Source organism: Malus sylvestris, chromosome 12 (genome assembly GCF_916048215.2).
Source record: "Malus sylvestris chromosome 12, drMalSylv7.2, whole genome shotgun sequence".
Taxonomy (NCBI): domain Eukaryota; kingdom Viridiplantae; phylum Streptophyta; class Magnoliopsida; order Rosales; family Rosaceae; genus Malus; species Malus sylvestris.
Genome location: NC_062271.1, coordinates 10,032,749 through 10,051,239, shown reverse-complemented (window position 1 = coordinate 10,051,239; position 18,491 = coordinate 10,032,749). Strand labels below are relative to the sequence as shown.

Sequence of the window (18,491 nt, the reverse complement as noted above, 5' to 3'; positions counted from 1 at the left end):
TAGTTGTCCTCCATTGATGAAGCTTTGTTGGATTTCCCAATTTCCCTTTTTCGATCTTCTTTTAGGGAAAACTGGAAATTTGAAGATGTAGGAGAGACAATATATACAAGCCACACCTTATAGTAGTCGAAGGTTTGGATGAACCATATAAATTGAATTTGCTTCGAACAGTATTGATGAAGGGTGTGTGAAGCTTCGAGTTGTAGTGTTTGCATTGTTACAGAGGAGAAATGTTTGAAGTAGATGCAAGATGGCTGAATAGCTTGATCTTCGTATACCATGCACTGAAGTTGTTGTTGGCTTGCAATAAGACTTTGTTGGTAACTATAACTCTTGTTGGGCATAAGTGCTCCCCTAGTTGAGTGTTAAAGCTTGAGGGTTTTTTATTATTTGCGAATGCTAGGAGTTCACATGTACAAGTTGTACCATTCATCTTCTAGTTGGTGGAATGAATGGTGAGTTGCTTTCATCACCTGGTTGGTGGTACGAATGTGAGTTCCTTCATCACATTTCATCACCTGGTTGGTGGCACGAAGATCAGTTCCTTCTTCACCTAGTTGGTGATAAAAGTGGCAAGTTGCCAAATAATATTAGAGTATGGGTTGTACATTTCATCACCTGGTTGGTGGCACGAAGGTAAGTTCCTTCATCACCTAGTTGGTGAGAATAAGGGCAAGGTGCCGAGGCACATTGTAGCAAGTGTCGAATGACACAAAGTATGTTGAACCCTTTCAAAGCACAGTTAGCTTACGTATGAATGTGTTGGAATATATGATTGAACAAATATACTGTGAAGCTGTTCGTTTATTTGTATAGTCTTGTTGACATATACTTAGACTTTGTTTCATGTTGGAAGCATTCATGTTAAAGCTTTGAACCCGAGTGTTTCACTGCTAGGAATGTAAGAGGATTAGGACCAAGTTGTCTAAATCACCTCTTTATTGAATTCATGCCAAATGGTCTTCGTTACATAGGATGTTGAACGGCTGAAGCTTAACACTTGTACAATGTGAGTTTACTTGTAATAGTACTTCAAGTGATTAGCGTTCCATGGATGGCCAAGGGTCTTGCCGTCGGAGCTTCTAAGCTTGTAGGAGCCAGGGCGACTGATGCCAATAACTTCAAATGGTCCATCCCAGTTTGGACTAAGTGTTCATTCACTTGGGACTCTGTCGCAGAGTAATCTTTTCTTCAATACCCAGTCCCCCACTTTGAAAGAATGAGGTTTGACCTTGAGTCATAGTAGTTGGAGATGCGCTGCTTATAGGCGACATTCCTCAAGTGAGCATGGTTTATGTGTTCCTCGACTAGATCTAAGTTAAGGGTAAGTTGTTTGTCATTTTCGCTTTGCACATAGTTCTGGACTTGGAACGTTGCTTGCTCAAGCTGAACTAGGACAACTGCCTCTGTACCAAAGGCAAGTGAGAATGGGGTTTCTCCTGTTGACGTCCGATACGAAGTGCAGCATGACCAAAGAACTTAGGGTACAAATTATGGCCAACAACCTTTAGCCTTGTCCGCTTGGTTTTCAAAGTTTGCTTGATTATTTTGTTGATGGCTTCAACTTGTCCATTAGACTAGAGATGAGCTGGGGAGGCAAAACATAAGTTGATGTTGAACTTAGAGCAGAATATCCTGAACTTATTGTTGTCAAACTATCGCCCGTTGTCAATGACTATCGCATTGAAAATGCCGAATCTACAAAGGATGTTTTTTCTATACAAAGTCTTATATTTTTGCTTCAGTAATGGTTGCCAAGGGTTTTACTTCGGCCCATTTTGTGAAGTAGTCAACTGCAACGATTGCATAGCGGACCTTGCCCTTCCCTGCAGGCATTGGGTTAATCAAATCAAGTTCTTATTGGGCGAAAGGCCAAGGGCTGATCATATGAGTGAGCGGCTCGAGATGGGAGTGAGGAATAATTGCGCAACGTTGACACTTATCACATGAGCGGGATACTCTGATGGCATCTTGGTGGAGTGTTGGCCAGTAATATCCTTGGCGAAAAGCCTTGTGTGTTAGGGATCGAGATCCAGCATGATCTCTGCATACTCCTTCATGTATTTCCCGAAGGACAATTTCCGCCTCCGTGGGCGTAAGGCATCTTAGGTATGGTAGGTTAAAACCCTGCTTGTAGAGTTGGTCATTAATGATCAAGTAACGGGTAGACTTGTATCGAATCTGCTTAGCTTGGACTTTGTCATTTGGAAGGGTGCCATGAGCAACGAATCTATAAATCGAGGTAATCCAACTATCCCCCTGTTGTAAGTTGCACACTTCTGCAGCCATGGTGCTTGGTGCTGCCAACATTTCGACCTAAATTTTTCTCCCAATCTTGTCTTCCACCGCTGAGGTGAGGCGAGCCAAAGCATCTGCATGACTGTTTGCCGCTCGAGGAATTTGGGTGATCTGGTAGTGGAAGTGTTTGAGCAACAATTGTGTTTGTGCCAGATATGCTGCCATGAAGTTATCCTTAGCGTCAAAGTTGTTGGTGACCTGGTTAATTACCAATTGGGAGTCACTGAAGATATCAATTCGTTTAACCCCAAGGTGTTTGGCCAAACGTAAGCCTGCTAGGAGGGCTTCATATTCGGCCTTATTGTTCGACGCCTTGAATTTGAAACGAAGAGCATACTCCATCACCACTTTGTCAGGGGTCTTAAGGACTAGTCCTGCTCCACAACCTTGTTGGTTAAACGAGCCATCAACATATATACTCCATGTTGGGGCTATTGGTTCTATTTTCTGAGCTTCTGAGGGTAATGAAACCACTTCTTTAAGCGTATAAACAATGTCAACATGATATGTGAAGTCGGCGATGAAGTCTGCCACTGTTTGGCCCTTCTCAGCTGGCTTTGGTTGGTAGGAGGTGTCAAACTCACCCAATGATATCGCCCATTTGATCATTCACCCCGAAGTGTCAGAACTTTGGAGTATCTATCAAAGATGATGATTGGTAAGCACGATGATGGAGTGTGCTTGGAAGTAAAGGCGAAGTATTTGAGCAGACATAACCAATGCTAGAGCCAATTTCTCAATGTTGGAGTATTGTGTCTTCGCATCTTGTAAGGCTTTGCTAGCGTAGTAGACAGGCCGTTCGACATTACCATCCTTTCGAATGAGAACAGAACTTATTGCTGAAGCCGATACCGACAGATAGATAATGAGAGTGTCACCAATCTCAGGTTTGAAGAGCAGATGGGCTTTACTTATGTAGTCCTTGAGGTTCTTGAATGCCTCGGCACATTCATTAATCCATGTAATGTACTTCTTACTTCCCTTAAGTGCCTTGAAGAAAGGAGCACATCTGTCTATGGCCTTAGAGATGAACCTAGTTAAGGTTGCCACCTTGCCAGTAAGGCTCTAGATGTCTTTTGAAGTTATCAGTTCCTTCATGTCGAGGATTGCTTTAATCTTCTTAGGATTAGCCTCAATGCCTCGTTGGATTCTTCTTAACAATGACAATTTTGCTACCCACGTTGGATAATTGACTTCGAGGACGAAGCTTATGCCTTTGAGTTTTTCAACCTCTGCCTTCATTGCCTCGTACCGTTTAGCATCATAAGATCTTCGCTTCTGTCTCACTGGCTTAGTCTTAGGGTCAATACTTAAATGATGACAGATGATATCGGGAGAGATGTCTAACATGTCCTCGTATGACCAGGCGAAGACCTCAGTGTTCTCTTGTAAAAAAGAGATCAATGCCAACTGAATTGGTGGTGACAAGGTGGTGTCAATGTTCACCATACGATCTGGATAATCTTTTGAGATAGAGACATTCTCCAACTCTTCAGCGGGTTATGTTTGTTGGGTGAAAGAGTCATCTCGAGGATCGTCGGGTTGACTGTTGCCACCGTGAAGATCCAAGTTGGTTTCGTCCGGGCTGATCTTTATGACTTGGTCATGTATATAAAGGGTTTCCTTGGGCACAGGCAGGTGTTGTTACTTGACTAAAGTGTTGTAACATGTCATGCACTAAGTTGATCTCCTCTGATGTAACCATTGCCATAGGGGGGTTGGAAATTTCATCAACAACATATATGTGGATACCATAGCCTTGAGATCATTGATGTCTGTGCGTCTAAAGATGACATTGTATGCTATTGGGCAATCAACCACCAGGAAGTTAGTGGTAATTGTAGCTATGTAAGGGCTTGTACCAATGGTGAAAGGTAAGTGTATGCTCCTTAAAGGTTGCATAATATCACCGGAGAAGCTTATCAGAGGAGAAATCGAGCGATCGAGCAAGTGTTCAGCTACATTAAATGCCCTGAAAGCTTCAGCAAACATGATATTGACCGAAGCCCCGTGTCTACCAGTACATCCACTCATTTCACCCAACATATTCACCTACCACTACATCCAACACATCCAACACACCCAACACATCCATTCACCTACCACTACATCCAACACATCCATTCACCTACCATTTTAGCACACTCATTTCACCCAACACATCCATTCACCTACCACTACATCCACTCATTTCACCCAACATATTCACCTACCACCACATCCACTCATTTCACCCAACACATCCATTCTCCAAACATCCACCCACTACACCCATTACATCCACTCATTACCAAACATCCACCCACTACACCCATTACATCCACTCATTACCAAACATTCATCCACTACACCCATTACATCCACTCATTACCAAACATCCACCCACTACACCCATTACATCCACTCATTACCAAACACTAATCCACTACACCCATTACATCCACTCATTACCAAACATCCACCCACTACACCCATTACATCCACTCATTACCACAACACTCACCCACTACACCTATTACATCCACTCATTACAACTCCATACACTCCTCTCCCTAGCCTATAAATACATCTACCCTTCACCATAATTTAGGGGGCCATCATCCAAAGACACTACATTTCACATCTCACAACTTCATTCACAAACACAATTTCCTTGCCGTGACCTCCATCCATTCATCTAGCCATACTACATCTCACCAATCCATACACTTTCATCTCTTAGCCATGCAAATCCATTCCATCCATATATCCATACACATCCTAGACACTTGTGCTACAACAAGGTGGTGAAAACAAAGGTCTTTGGCGTTTCAAGCTTGGAACATTGGAGCGTTTTAGGTGTACTCCGTTCTTGCTTTCAATGTCTACTTTGTTATTTTCTAATTTTGTTGCAATTATGAGTGGCTAAACCCTTATTTAGTTAGGGGGAAGTTTGAAGCCATGAACATGCTTGAGATTTGAATTGATTTCTTCCAATTGTGATTTGATAAGTTGTGATTGCAATTCAATTATCTATTTTATTCATAACTGATTCTTGTATGTGTTATTAAGGATGCATACTTAGTTTTCATGCATGAATTAGATGCTAGAATATAAATGAGTTTCACCTAATCGTTACAAGTTTATATTCATGAGTAGTGAAGGTTGTCTATCAAAATCGCGTTAATTGAATTCTTGGCAATTGTATCATGCATTCATAGTTATAATTGCCTCGTCAACATTTATGATTTTCATTGAATGTAATGATCTCTAATTGTATCTCTATTATGCATTCATATAGGGGACTTTTAGAGAATGATTTGGGTTGTCGCATGCATTCATCCAATTCAATGAGTAAAGGAAAATCTGAGAGTTAATTTGTGCATCACGATTAATCTGGGGTGTTGAGTATCATAGTTTATTGAAAAGCAATTGGAAATCGATTCATGTACAAGTGTGTCATGTGTGAAGAACGGACCTCTAACTAATCCATCCATCATTTTATTTTTCAAATTCATTTTATAATCTGCCTAGTTTTATAACTTGCTTGTTTATTTCAAATTCATCCAAATCAAAACCCCCATTTTACTTTCTTGTTCCAAAGTGTTTAAAGTCTGTTTTGTTTGTGTTTTAGAGTGTTTTGATTTAAGTCAAAACACTAAATTCGTCCAAAGTTGTGTTAAAGTCAAATCTACCCAGTTTGTGTTTTTAGGCAGTTTTGAGTGTTTTTAAGTTGTTTTGAGTCTTTAGAATCTGTTTTGAGTCCCTTGACTCTATTCAAACGTTTTTAACTTTGTTTTTATGTTTTTGAGTAAGTTTAGAGGTTTTAACAAGCCCTCCTAATCCCCGGTTTAGAACGATCCCTACTTGCATTTATACTACAATTTGACAACAAGAGGGTTTAATTTGAGTGCTTAACTTTCATCGCATCAGTGTCGAGGATCCTCCTTGTAAGAGGGCCAGGCCTAGGTTGGTTCCAATCAGATATCTCAGCTTGTCGTTCGGCCTTTAACTTGTTTACTTCCTTAAGGAGCTGTATAACAAGAGGTTCCTGAGTGGAGTCATGTACCACTTGAGCTTTCTTTCGTAAATATCCATCTCCTTTTAGAAGTAGGAAGGTTTGATCAAGAGCATGTGATTTTTCCCTAGACTCGCCGTACTGACTTCCAAAGTATGTCTGTCGGAACATCTTTGAATCCCCTATACCTTCGTGTTTCTCTAGGACTTGTTTCTCCTTCCCCAAATTGGTAGCCGGCCTGGGACATGGGAGGGGACCGAGTCTTTCAAAGACCCTTAGGTCATTGATCTTCGAGCTTACATGGATGAGATTGTCTCGACGTTGCTTTAGGAAGTCTCGACAGTCGCGAAAGACGGCTTTCGATCCTTCCACTCCGTAAGGAGGTGCCTTCCTCCACTCCTCCTACTTCGGGTCGAAACAAATGGGCTGAGAGAAGTCTCATGTTGGTTGCCATTTCGATGAGTAGCTCGCTCCTCAACAGGAATACCCATGTCGAGGGCAAATGACCTTCCATGTTAGGGGGCACCCAGTTGATGGTTGACTTCCACAGGGTGATGAGCTCGTGTGTTTTAGTATATCTAGCCTCGTGGAGCATCGCATTCTTCATCGCTATCTTGTTGTTTTGAGCCTCCAGCTCATCGACTTTAGCCTGAAAAACAAACTTATTTTTTTCCTTTTTTCGTTGCTTCGCACCAGGTGCGAGGGGGTGTCGTTCTACATGCTGTGGCTTCCTTCACTCCCTATGTTGGAGAGGGATGCCTGGTTAAAAGAGAGTGGACGAATGATGGAAACCAGCTTGACAAAGCTGAAGAGAGTAGGAATAAGTGCGATTCCCACAGACGGCGCCAAATGTTGATGCACAAAATTAGTGGGGACTTTGGTACAACAGAAAGTGTTAAGTTTGTGACCTTCGCTAGATTGCTCCGGTCACTAGTGTGGATAAGTATGTAAATGAATAGAGACAAGGAAGCAAACACAAGATGTACGTGGTTCACCCAGATTGGCTACGTCCACGGAGTAGAAGAGTTCTAATTAATTGTGAAGGGTTTACACAAGTACATAGGTTCAAGCTCTCATTTTGTGAGTACTAGTGAATGATTTAGTACAAATGACATTAGGAAATATTGTGGGAGAATGATCTCTTTTTATAAAAGAGAGTTTCTAGCTTTGTTCTGATATTGACACGTGTCGTGTTGTGATTGGCTTCTTATGTTGACACATGTCACGCTATGATTGACTTCTGATATCGACACGTGTCATGTTGTGATTGGCCTCTTGGTTTGAGGGAAACTCTTCTGGGTCCTTGACGCTATAACGTTGACCAGTGCTCTGTAGTTTTGGGATTGGTCAAGTATGGTACAAACAACATTTATCTTAACGGGTTAGTTTGTGTAGGAACCAAACTCACACAACGTCGTGAATATGGAGGCACAAATCCGAATAATCTGTAAAACAACAACCAACCGTGAACAAGCCTAAGACTGATGGGGTGTGTGTGTGTCGGCCAAAGGCTTTCAGAAAGTCAAGTTAGTAAGCAAGTATAAGACTCAAGTAATGGACAAGAGAATATAGGTGCGATGAATGCTCTACCAGAGACGAACCCTAGAAGAGTGTATTTATATCAGTTGGGAGAAAGATCTTTTCAAGATAGAATACTTATTCTAATCGGGAAAATTCTAGAGGATATTTAGAAGTAGATATTGCATCCTCTTTAGGAGTGTGATTATTTGTTGTGCACGCCAATTCCTAGATTGTATGAACTCTAAGACATATAGAGAATTTGGCTGATTCTATACCGGATTAGATCTTCACATCTTGTGGAACAAGCATGGTCATTCTCAGTGAAGTCGATTGAACTTCGACCACTGCTCTGGAACAGGATGATGGCGACACCACTGCTCCGTTAATTCAGCTCTGGTCGAAGCTATTGAGTCCATGACCGAATTTTATAGGTAAATGTATTCCACTCCACTAACTCCGGTCTTAGAAATCATGGTCCCACAATAGTCTTTAACTAAGCATTTGAAAGGAACTTGTTCCCCTTGAGGATGGATAATTATCCAAAGACTATGCCTTTCGGAGTAAGGTGGAATACGTACTATTTAGTCTTCTATCTTCTTATAGTGGTCTGGTTTTGTAGAGTAGTGGAGACGTTTTGGATTCAGATGTGTTGGGTGAAGACCCTGAAGCCTTCTGGACATTCTGCGTCATGTTTTAGGAGCAGGTTATTGGGGCTGTATGTCTGGGCTCAAATCAATGATTCTTGTTGGGATCTGAGTAGGCGTTCCCTGGACCGATGCCTTCTTAACAGGATACATTGTCTTCAATGTCTTTCAGTCGCATCTTCAAGTTAGCAATCTTGTCGGTTCTTTGGTTAGTGGCCTTTCTCAAATGTCTTCCAAAGATAAACATACTTCCATTAGAGTTTCCCATATCTGATCTATGGCGAAAATTCCATTGTTCTCAAGGTTGACATCGTGTCGGGGGACAACAAGGTCGTAGAGTGATTGCTCATAAGGGGTCTCCATAATGGTAGAATGATCTGGTCAAGTGGAATATGAATTCACTCTCAATGAAAGCACAAGTTGTGGGAACCAACCACCATAGATGGTGGAGGCGCAGATCCGAGTATCCTGTAAAACATCAAACAACCATGAGCAAGCTTAACACTGGGGTGGGGGATGTGTGTGCGCGCCAGCCAAAAGACTCTCCAATGATCAAGTTTGAAAGCAAGTATAAGACTCAAGCAGTGGGTAAGAGAATTAGAGTGCAACAAATGCGTTACGCGAGACAAACCCTAGATAGGCTTATTCATACTAGTCGGGGAGATACTTTTTTAGAATATAATTCTTGTTATAAGCTGGGAGAATCCTAGAAGACTTCTAAAAGTAGATATTGCATCCATTTTAGGAGTGTGATTATTTATGGCGCATGCTAATTTCTAGATTGTAGGAATTCTAAGACATATAGAGGATCTGGCTAATTCCATATAAGAGAATATCCTCACATCTTGTTGAACAAGCATGGTGATTCTCAACAAAGTCGCTCGAACTTTGCCCACTGCTCCGAATTAGGGTGATGGTGACACCACTGCCTCGTTAATCCAATCCATGACCAAACTTGTGATGTAATTGTATTCTAATTCACTTAATATAATTTTGAAAAATTATGGTCTCACAATTTAAATGACCTGTTAGCTTAACAGGTCTGGTTAAAACCGACCAAACATAATAAAATAGATCCATATACAGGTTTAGGTTGGGGGTTGAGGTCAGCTGTCAGGATTGACGAAGAGGGAGGAGAGAAATTGAGTGGGAGATCTTGTAATGATTGGTTACGGAGATAGCAAGCGTTTGGGGAAAGGGAGAGCTTCAAAACGACACGTGTAATAAATATATTGGACCACGTAGCTTCGTGAGTAATTACTTGAAATCTTTTCTTCTTCGCGCCTATTTAAACCATCTCATTCTCTTCCACTTGAAAAATAAAAAACCACACTTTCGTTTTGTTATGGCGCCAAGAAAGACCGCTCCATCGTCTCCCCCGATCCCAATCGGTAAGAACAAACCTTAACCCTAACCCTAACCCTAGAAATTCGATCTCATTCATCCTCTCTCTCTCACTCACTCTAATAGCTTGTTAATGTCATTGGCAGGAAATTGCCAAGTCACAGTCGAAGCTAACAATTTCAGTTGCCAGTCGGACCCAAACTACCTCCAAATCTCCCTCTCCAGAAGCGCCAAAGTCACTATCTCAGGTGCCATTTTGCCTTATCCAATACAATAAGGATATGGGTTTCGTAAATACTAAACAAAGGTCTTTAATTTTTTGCCCATTCGTATTTAAGTTATCAGGGGTTTTTACTTACTGGGTTGTTGTTTTTGGTAGTGAGGAAAGAGGTGGAAAGAAACAATGGTGATTGTAGTATTGCCGCGCATTTGGAATCTGAAGAGAGAGGTAAATTAAATTGGTTTATTTGAAAAAATTGTAGTTGGAGGTGTAAGATTTGGGCAGAGTTTATATGTTATTTCTGGATATATTTAGGGGGTGATCTTTCGTACGTGCTCGTTAATCCCAAATATGCCAATAGCTGTCAAAAATCTTATCTCCAGGTAATTGAATGACTCTATTTCTTCCCTTGTTTGTTTTATTGACCGGACATTTTTATGTTTCGGCTAAGGATTGAACTTATATGGGTTTGTACTTGTAGGAAGTACTGGAAATGTACATTAGGGAACTTCCTGCTATGAATTTTGCTGCCAATACTGGAAAGCAATCAATGTTTTTAAAAAGATCTGTAACAAATGGGTAAGATTGTGAAACTTCTTTTATTTTTGTTAATAAACAGTTACTTAGCTGTGTGCCTTTTCGTTTTCATGCCTTATATTCACATCATAAAATGAAATTGCATCGGTGCTTATTAGTATTTAATTACTAATAAACCATATGTTTGGTAGTTGGCTTTTGATCATCTTTAGATTCTCTCTGCAGGAAATACTGCACTTTGTTTTATAAATCTCAGTCTATGGCAGATTCTGAAGGGGTAGGTTTGCTAGGTTCTTCTTCTCATCAACCGACCTTTTTTGTCCTTAACAATGCATGTAAAGGAAATGCTAAGTCCCTTTTTTTTTGGTTCCAACTAATATTGCTTGTTATCACTTTTCTTCTTTTGCCCTGTGTTTTCTTTTTGCAGGTTATAGCTGCAATCAGTTACCAAATAGTTCCTGCTGACACACAATATGCTGAAATTCCTCTTGCTGCTGTTAGTTTTAACTACCAACGCAAGGTCTTTTATCCTCTCTTATTTTTGTTAGTTCTCATTAGAACTTTTTTTTGCTTAAGATTAGGGTTTGTGTAGTGTTGGGATGCTGCTTCTCTGAGAGGTAAGTTTGCAATCTTAGGAATGACAACACACTTACCCCAATAATACACTATCTGTTTCTTAGTAGAGTACCAGCACCTGATGAAATACTCCTTTCTTTCAGTTTTTTAGCTTTTTACATATGATAGAGATATACAGTTAATAAGTCCTTATAATAACTTCCAAAGCACGCGGGATTATAGTCAACTGTTTCAAAGAGGGAGAGGGGACATTCCATAAAGTCTGTTAACTTGGATTTCAGTATCCTTGAAAATCAGAAATATTTTGGGTTCTGAGTTGTAATTGCAGCGTGCGAAGTCTTTTCTATTCTAGTGTAATATATTTTACATATTTGTTTGGCTTGTACTTACATGCCTTGTAATATTCTCCTCATGTTCACTCTTTTTAGTACTACGATGGATTTGTGTGGTTATGTGGAAATTTCTTTTGTTGGTATTTGACCTGAACTAGTAATTCCAGGGATTTGGTAGCTCCTTGTTCATGGAGTTGAGAAAGAGACTTCAGAGTGTAGGCATATGTACAATATTCTGTTGGGGAGACAAGGAATCTGAAGGGTTTTGGTTTAAACAGGTAATTTTGATGATATAAATCCTCACCAGAGCAGGAAAAGTAATTGTATTATTTTGTTGATAAAGGTATTTGGAAATGAACTACAACATGCTCTCTCTCTCTCTCTCTCTCTCTCTCTCTCTCTCGTTTTCCCTTAAGATATGTCAAGGTCTGTTCATTTGATTTTCAGTTTTGAAGCTGTCCTGAAATTGATTAAATTGCAGGGTTTTGTACCAATAGCCGAGGTGGACGCCAAAGGTAGACGCGGCAGATTACCTATTAAAGCTGACATCCGCAAAGCATTGTGCTTTCCTGGTGGTTCAACCCTCATGGTTTTACATCTTAACCAGGATGTTTCCAGGAATACTTCAGACTCTTTGAAGTTGGGAGTTTCCTTGAAGCCTAATGGAAATTCATCTGCTGCTTTGGGAAACCAAGTGCTGGAATTTTCTAGAGGGAATTGCACTACTCTGAATACAAAAAATCAAACGTCTTCAAGAAGTGAAAATTATCAGCCTGAAACGTTGGTAAATGATGGCCTTCCAAGAGAAGATAACCAGTCTGTAGGTAGGTAGAATTGCGCATATTCCAGTTCTTTGAATTATACTATAAACAAAAGGAATGTTTGGACAGCATATAAATGCATAATGCACATCTTCTTAGCATAGATCAAACCATTATGACAATGCTTAATCAAAATGACTGTATTTTACTTTCAAGCACTAATCTACCGATGTTCAGCTGCTCACAAGAAACTTACGTCTTTTATCACGATAAAAGGTCGTACCCAGTGCACAAGGCTCCCGCTTTACGCAGGGTCTGGGAGAGGTGAATGTCGGCTAGCCTTACCCCCATTTTATGGAGAGGCTGCTCCCAAGTCTCGAACTCGAGACCTACCGCTCATGGGCGAAGGCACTTGCCATCGCACCAAGTGCGACCTCTACGTCTTTTATCACGATGAGAAATGAAAATCTCTCTGTTTTTATAGGTTATGGGTCTTGGGAGAAATTGCAGCATTACAGGGATTCAGTTCCTCTCACCAGAGTGGACTCCAGCATGTTGGGTAGTGGTGCGGAATTATCCAATATTGGAACTGATGCTGATGAAACCCACTTACTTGGTTCCAAACAACCTTCATGTGCAAAGAGAAAGGCCTGGTGGGAAGCTTCAACATCTTCATTGAAGTCAAAAAAAGTAAAGGGATGCCATCTGGTTGGCTTCCAATCCGAGTCTAACTGTAGTTTAGTTCCAGAAACTGATGGAAGTGATTCTTGTCTGAAGGGATGCTCCTTAGTTTCTTCCAAATGCAAATCCTTAGTGGCAGATCATCCTAGAGATCTTCTGGCTAGTAGTCACAAGGAAAATATTGCTGAAGAATGTGGACCAATTAATATAACATCAGAAACTTTAGTCAGGAAGGAGTTTCAGTCACAGCCAGAATTCTTTAAAATCATGTTGATGAATATTGCTGACAATAGAAAGAAAGCAAATCTCACAAAGGTATGCCCATTTTACTACTTATGATTGTCGGCTATAAAAAATGATGCAAATATCAAAATTTTATTTTAGCATTTATTTCGGGATATAAAGAATCCCATTTTATTCTATCTGCAAACTGCAGTTTGGTACCACAACATGATTCTTATCATGCATAATTTGTATGTTGTATGTGCGATTTATTCAATCGTACTTCTCTACTTTTGAACACAACGTACAAGAAAAGTGGGGCGAATAATCTGACGCTTCTGAATGGACCTAGTAGATATCTGTTTGATTTTAACTTTAGTAAGGGGTTTTTAAATATCTTAGAGTAAGAGGTGATAGAATACAGTTCTACCTTGCTCAATGGTTTCTTTATATGCATGACCTGATCATGGATTAAGCTTTGACCTTGGAGATGGTCCAATTTTGAGTGAATCCTGGCCAGTCTGGGAAAAAATGTACCAATGCCATGATCAGGTCAGCGTGACTTATTGGAATCAATGAACAGTGATTTCAAAAAGTTTAACTAGTATTACAAATTTTGTAAGGAAAAATACTCTCTGTTTGGATATGCATTTTCCTCGAAAACATAAATGTAGTATTAAGGGTTCTTATGGTACCATTCCATGGGTTATATGGATGGAATTTTAACATTGTTGTACATAAAGCAATTCCGTAGTGCCGAGCCTTCATATGCATAATTCATTTACTCTAGTCCGCACAGATGACTTGAATTCATATTGGTTAGGTTCGATACTCTCTCCTGAAAGAATACGAATACGATCTCCAATAGTCCACACTAATATATTTTACTAGAAAAGATGAACTTGTTGGTCATATAAATCAGGAGGCGTCCTGATTTGTTTTGTTTTTGATAATTTAACGCATTTCATTTGCTTTTTCTTTCTATATTGATAATGGTTTTTTACTTCTAGTGTCACTGTCCAATATTTTTGGAATGATATTTAGTTCTTTTTCGCTTCACTGCATATAAATATTTTGAGTTTTGTTGATTTTTGTATTTGTTTGATGTATAGGTAATTGAGGACCTTGGTGGTGCGATTACGTCTGATGGAAGTACAAGCACACATGTTGTCACTGGGAAAGTGAGAACTACTTTAAATTTCTGTACTGCTATATGTTCAGGGTTAGTAGTCAACCTTCTAAAAGTTCTCTTTATTCTTTCGCTGCTGCTACTGCTGATGCACAAATCTATTACCTTTTATGTTCTCCATGATTTAGCAGCTAGTGGTAATTTTGTACAGCATCAACCTTTATTAAGTAATTGTCTGTCCAAATTATGTCATTATTTGTTCATAGAGCTTTCTGTGCTGTGCAGTGCTTGGATAGTTTGTCCCTCCTGGTTGAAAGAAAGCTTTCGTCAAGGAAGATTTGTCGGTGAGTCATATTTGACTACTTGATTTTGTTTTATTACTGATACTCAACCTTTGCTGGGTTGACAAAAAAAGAAAAACATTTGTTGGGTTTCTCATTTGCAGATGAATCATCTTACATATTGAATGATCAAGAATACGTACTTAAATATGGAACCGAGTTGAGAAGTGCAGTTCTCAGAGCGAAAGCAAGTCCCCGAGACTTGTTCAAAGGCTATAATGTATGCATAGCAGCTTGTGTTCAACCTTCTGCTAGGATGTTGTCTTCCATTGTAAGGTCTGCTGGTGGAAATGTAAGCTCTTTACTGATCAATCTGAACATTGTTTAAGCATGCATGCCTGTCATTGAAAGTGCGAACATTCTGTAATGCTTTAGGGGAATGACATCGTGCATTTTGTATGTCATGCTTATAAATTCCATTTTCAGAATATGATATCCACCAAATCGGCACGATGTGCTTTAGGAAAATGCATGTTTTACAAAACTGCATGATATTATCTTTAGTTTCTCAAATATGTACGCAAGGTTGAGCATGATATCTGCAACTTCAACATAACATGTCGTGTATGTTCCCACCTTCATTTTACTGCTCAGAACTCATTGTATGACCAGTGTTAGGTTCATCGTGCTTGATCTTTACTGGTTATCAGAAGCATGGCTGTGGATTTTGATGATTGTAACTCTTTAAATCGATTATTATCTACAATGCTGTGGATATATGAACCTATAAACTGACTTTTCTTGAACAGAAATTCTACGTAAATTGTTTCTTAATAGTTCACTTTGATATGTATATATATAATCATAGCCAGCCACTGATTACTGGATGAAACTACAGATTATTGGTGAATTGGAGAAAGTAAACGAAGCTTCAAAAACAATCTTTGTGGCATGCGAGGAAGATATGGAAAAAGTATCGTTGGCCATAGAGAAGGGGATATGGACTTTTAGCAGTGACTGGCTTATGAACTGTGTCATGAGACAAGAGCTTGACTTGGAGGCTCCCCAGTTTGCAGAGTCCCTCTGACTTTGAGGAGAAAATTGCATATGTAAATGTCTGTGTCGCATAACCGTACGTCGAATAAAAGAGGAAGATAGAAGCAAAATGTAAAGTCTTCTGTACATTTTGGTATAATTATTTGTATGCATATGTTGAACCAAGAAATTAAGATGGTTTGGTTTCCCCACAAGGACAGAAACAGATTGTCAAAAGGCTTTTATGCAGGAATGCTTTTGAAGCATTAGTATTTATTAATCAAGGTTTAAATTTTTCCAAGATTTAGGGCATTGGTTGTACTTATTCAGGAGGACTTGCACGGTTGCATAGTACGGGTCAATTGTCACAGTGATGTTCCGTGTCTGAAATAAAAATGTTTAAGTTTTTTTTGTCTATATATCCTTGTTTTATTGGCACTTGAAGTTATATGGCTATGAACTCTATCCTATAAGTTCTCATTCGAGACTTGCTCACGAATAACAAATGAAGCATAAATGGTTGGAACGTAATCCAACTTGAGCTCGAATTATGTATTGTGTTAGCAGAGAAATAAGTTGTCCTCATTTTTTTTTTTTTTTGGAGCTCTTATTGGCAAACTCGAGTCTTGGTCTGGACCAAGGAAGAAAATATCGGTAATATCGGAAATATCGGTAGTCCGAAAACACGGAAATATCGATGGAAATATCGGTAAAATATCGATATCGATAAAAATTACATGGAAACCACGGAAATTGTAAGAAAAACTTGGAAATTTTAATTGAAACTTTGCAAGATGTTTATTTAGTCAATTATGTATTAGTTTATCACAAAAAATTGGAAGGAAATGCATTACATGATGGATTTAACATTATCAAGTTGATTATATAGCGAGCTGACAAATATTGTGAGTATAGAAAATATGTAGTAATTAATGAAAGAAGTTTAAACACACCATAATCATTTATATATAATGAATTATGTACCATTCAAACAACGAGGAGTGTGCCAATGCTCTTAATCAGGTTGGATAGACCTGAAGTCGTTGCTAGAGATGTGATTTAGGTATAAAGTTACTTAGCATTGTATCGCATTCATCCAAACAACTAACTTTCTCATGTTCGTACCTAATCACATGTTCAATTGATTTTGGTCACATGTTTAGGAAACATGATTCAATTAACTCATATTCGAGGACAAAAAATCATTAGTGTGAACATAGAAAAGAAGAAATTCTTGGATAGTTGGACTATCAAAACTTGTTTACCAAGTAAATGGCAAGAGAAAGGTTATATAAAGTTTCTAACAAGCAATCCTAAGATTTTATTCTTCGTCATAATTATAAGCCACTTTGTGAAACCCCACCCCAAAAGATTTTGTAAATTCGCATTTTTTCCCCCAAAAGGTTTATTAAATTTTGCATTTTATTCCCCTATCTTCATCCAATCAAAATCTCATTTTCAGATTTTCTAAACCTGTCCTCCTATCATTGCTTGCCACGTGGCAAGCACTCACCTATCTCTCTCTTCTCCCCGTACCAACTCTCATTTCTCTCTCTCAAGTCTCAGCTAACTCACATCTCTCTCTCGCCGATCGAACCCACACCCACACACCGAGGTACCAGAGCCACCCCGACGACGGCGCAGCAGCACCACCACACGCACAGAGACTCTCAAAACTCTCATCTCTCTCCGTCCTTTCTCTCTGCAGTCTGCACCGAGAGTCCGAGAGTCCGAGATTCACACATGCTTCAGGAATACACCCACCTCGACTTTCTCCCTCTCCTTCTCGTCTCTGCAACTCGGCGAACGCAGGAACCCTCCGACGAGTTTCTTGAATTTCTCCGGTTAGGTAAGCTTCGGGTTTACCTCTTTCTGTTGAATCTGTTATAGATTGAAGCTTAGATGTGAAATTGAAGTTCTATCTCGTGTTTTTGCAAGGTTTTTGGGATGAAATCGGCTCGGGAATAGGCACACCCATCTCCGGCCTTCTTCTCCGATGTGCACAGATCCGAAATTTTACGAAAATATCGATAATATCGTGATATTTTCGATATTTTCGATAATATCGCGATATTATCACGAAAACCATTTGGATAGTGATAAAAATATCGGTCTCCTTAAAAACCGATAATATCGGCGAAATATCGCCGATATTATCGATTTTTTCTTCCATGGTCTGGACCTATGAAATCATTATTTTGATAAAGCTCATGTTCGAATGGTTTTGTCCGTGAAGATCGGCTTAAGATCTCAAGGCTTAGATTTCTTGTTTGCCTATTTTTGTTTGGACTCTTAGCCCCCCTTCAACCAAAATAAAGAACTAAATAACTATACAGTATTAGATAGCTACCAACTGAAAACTATGCAACAGTCCAGTAGTCAACCAGCGAAAAATTCGTAAAATATTAGTCTTTCGCAATCAATTGGCTAACAAGCAACCGAAAACTAATATAACAAATCAGTAGTCAAAATCGAAAAAATTCTCAAAATCTTTGGTTGCTTTATGCTGACACAAGTCCCATAATTTAGTAGCAAACAACCTAAAATTAAAAATCCAGTCCTATAATTTAGCAGCGGCAAACCGAAAAATATGTAAGAATTCATTAGCAAACAATTGAAAACTAATGTAAAATTCAGTAGCCAACAACCGAAAATTGTCAAATCATTCGATTCTTTTAAGCTGAATACTAGAAGACGATCATGGTACCAACATTTAAAACCAATGAACTAAGGTTGTGCACATTTTTTAAAGTGTCAACGCTTTTATTTTATTTTATTTTAGGGAATTGGGTTCAAAAACCCTATTGCAAAGCAAACAGTCCCAAATAACCCCACCCCCTAAAATTCAATATGTACAAGTCTTATTTGACAAAAATACTCTAATTTAAATACTCCTCTACGAATGTCTTCGAA

At 39.3% G+C, this 18,491-nt stretch overlaps 2 protein-coding genes across 2 annotated transcripts in view; both read left to right on the top strand.

The window, feature by feature from the left end:
* LOC126592133 (uncharacterized) overlaps nucleotides 1-8,513 on the top strand; it is a 29,026-nt gene extending 20,513 nt beyond the window's left edge. The window contains exon 5 of the mRNA XM_050257884.1: nucleotides 8,436-8,513. Within this exon, the coding sequence (XP_050113841.1) occupies nucleotides 8,436-8,513 (78 nt within the window). The remainder of the gene's footprint in view (nucleotides 1-8,435) is intronic.
* Nucleotides 8,514-9,580: 1,067 nt separating this feature from the next.
* LOC126593814 (uncharacterized) lies at nucleotides 9,581-15,995 on the top strand. Its single transcript, XM_050259934.1, has 14 exons — nucleotides 9,581-9,851; nucleotides 9,951-10,052; nucleotides 10,184-10,252; nucleotides 10,340-10,407; nucleotides 10,506-10,603; nucleotides 10,787-10,838; nucleotides 10,989-11,081; nucleotides 11,637-11,747; nucleotides 11,951-12,293; nucleotides 12,715-13,226; nucleotides 14,246-14,355; nucleotides 14,548-14,606; nucleotides 14,708-14,895; nucleotides 15,442-15,995. The coding sequence occupies exons 1-14, from the start codon at nucleotides 9,806-9,808 to the stop codon at nucleotides 15,628-15,630; spliced, it is 2,040 nt and encodes a 679-aa protein (XP_050115891.1). The 5' UTR covers nucleotides 9,581-9,805; the 3' UTR covers nucleotides 15,631-15,995.
* The last annotated feature ends 2,496 nt before the right edge of the window (nucleotides 15,996-18,491 follow it).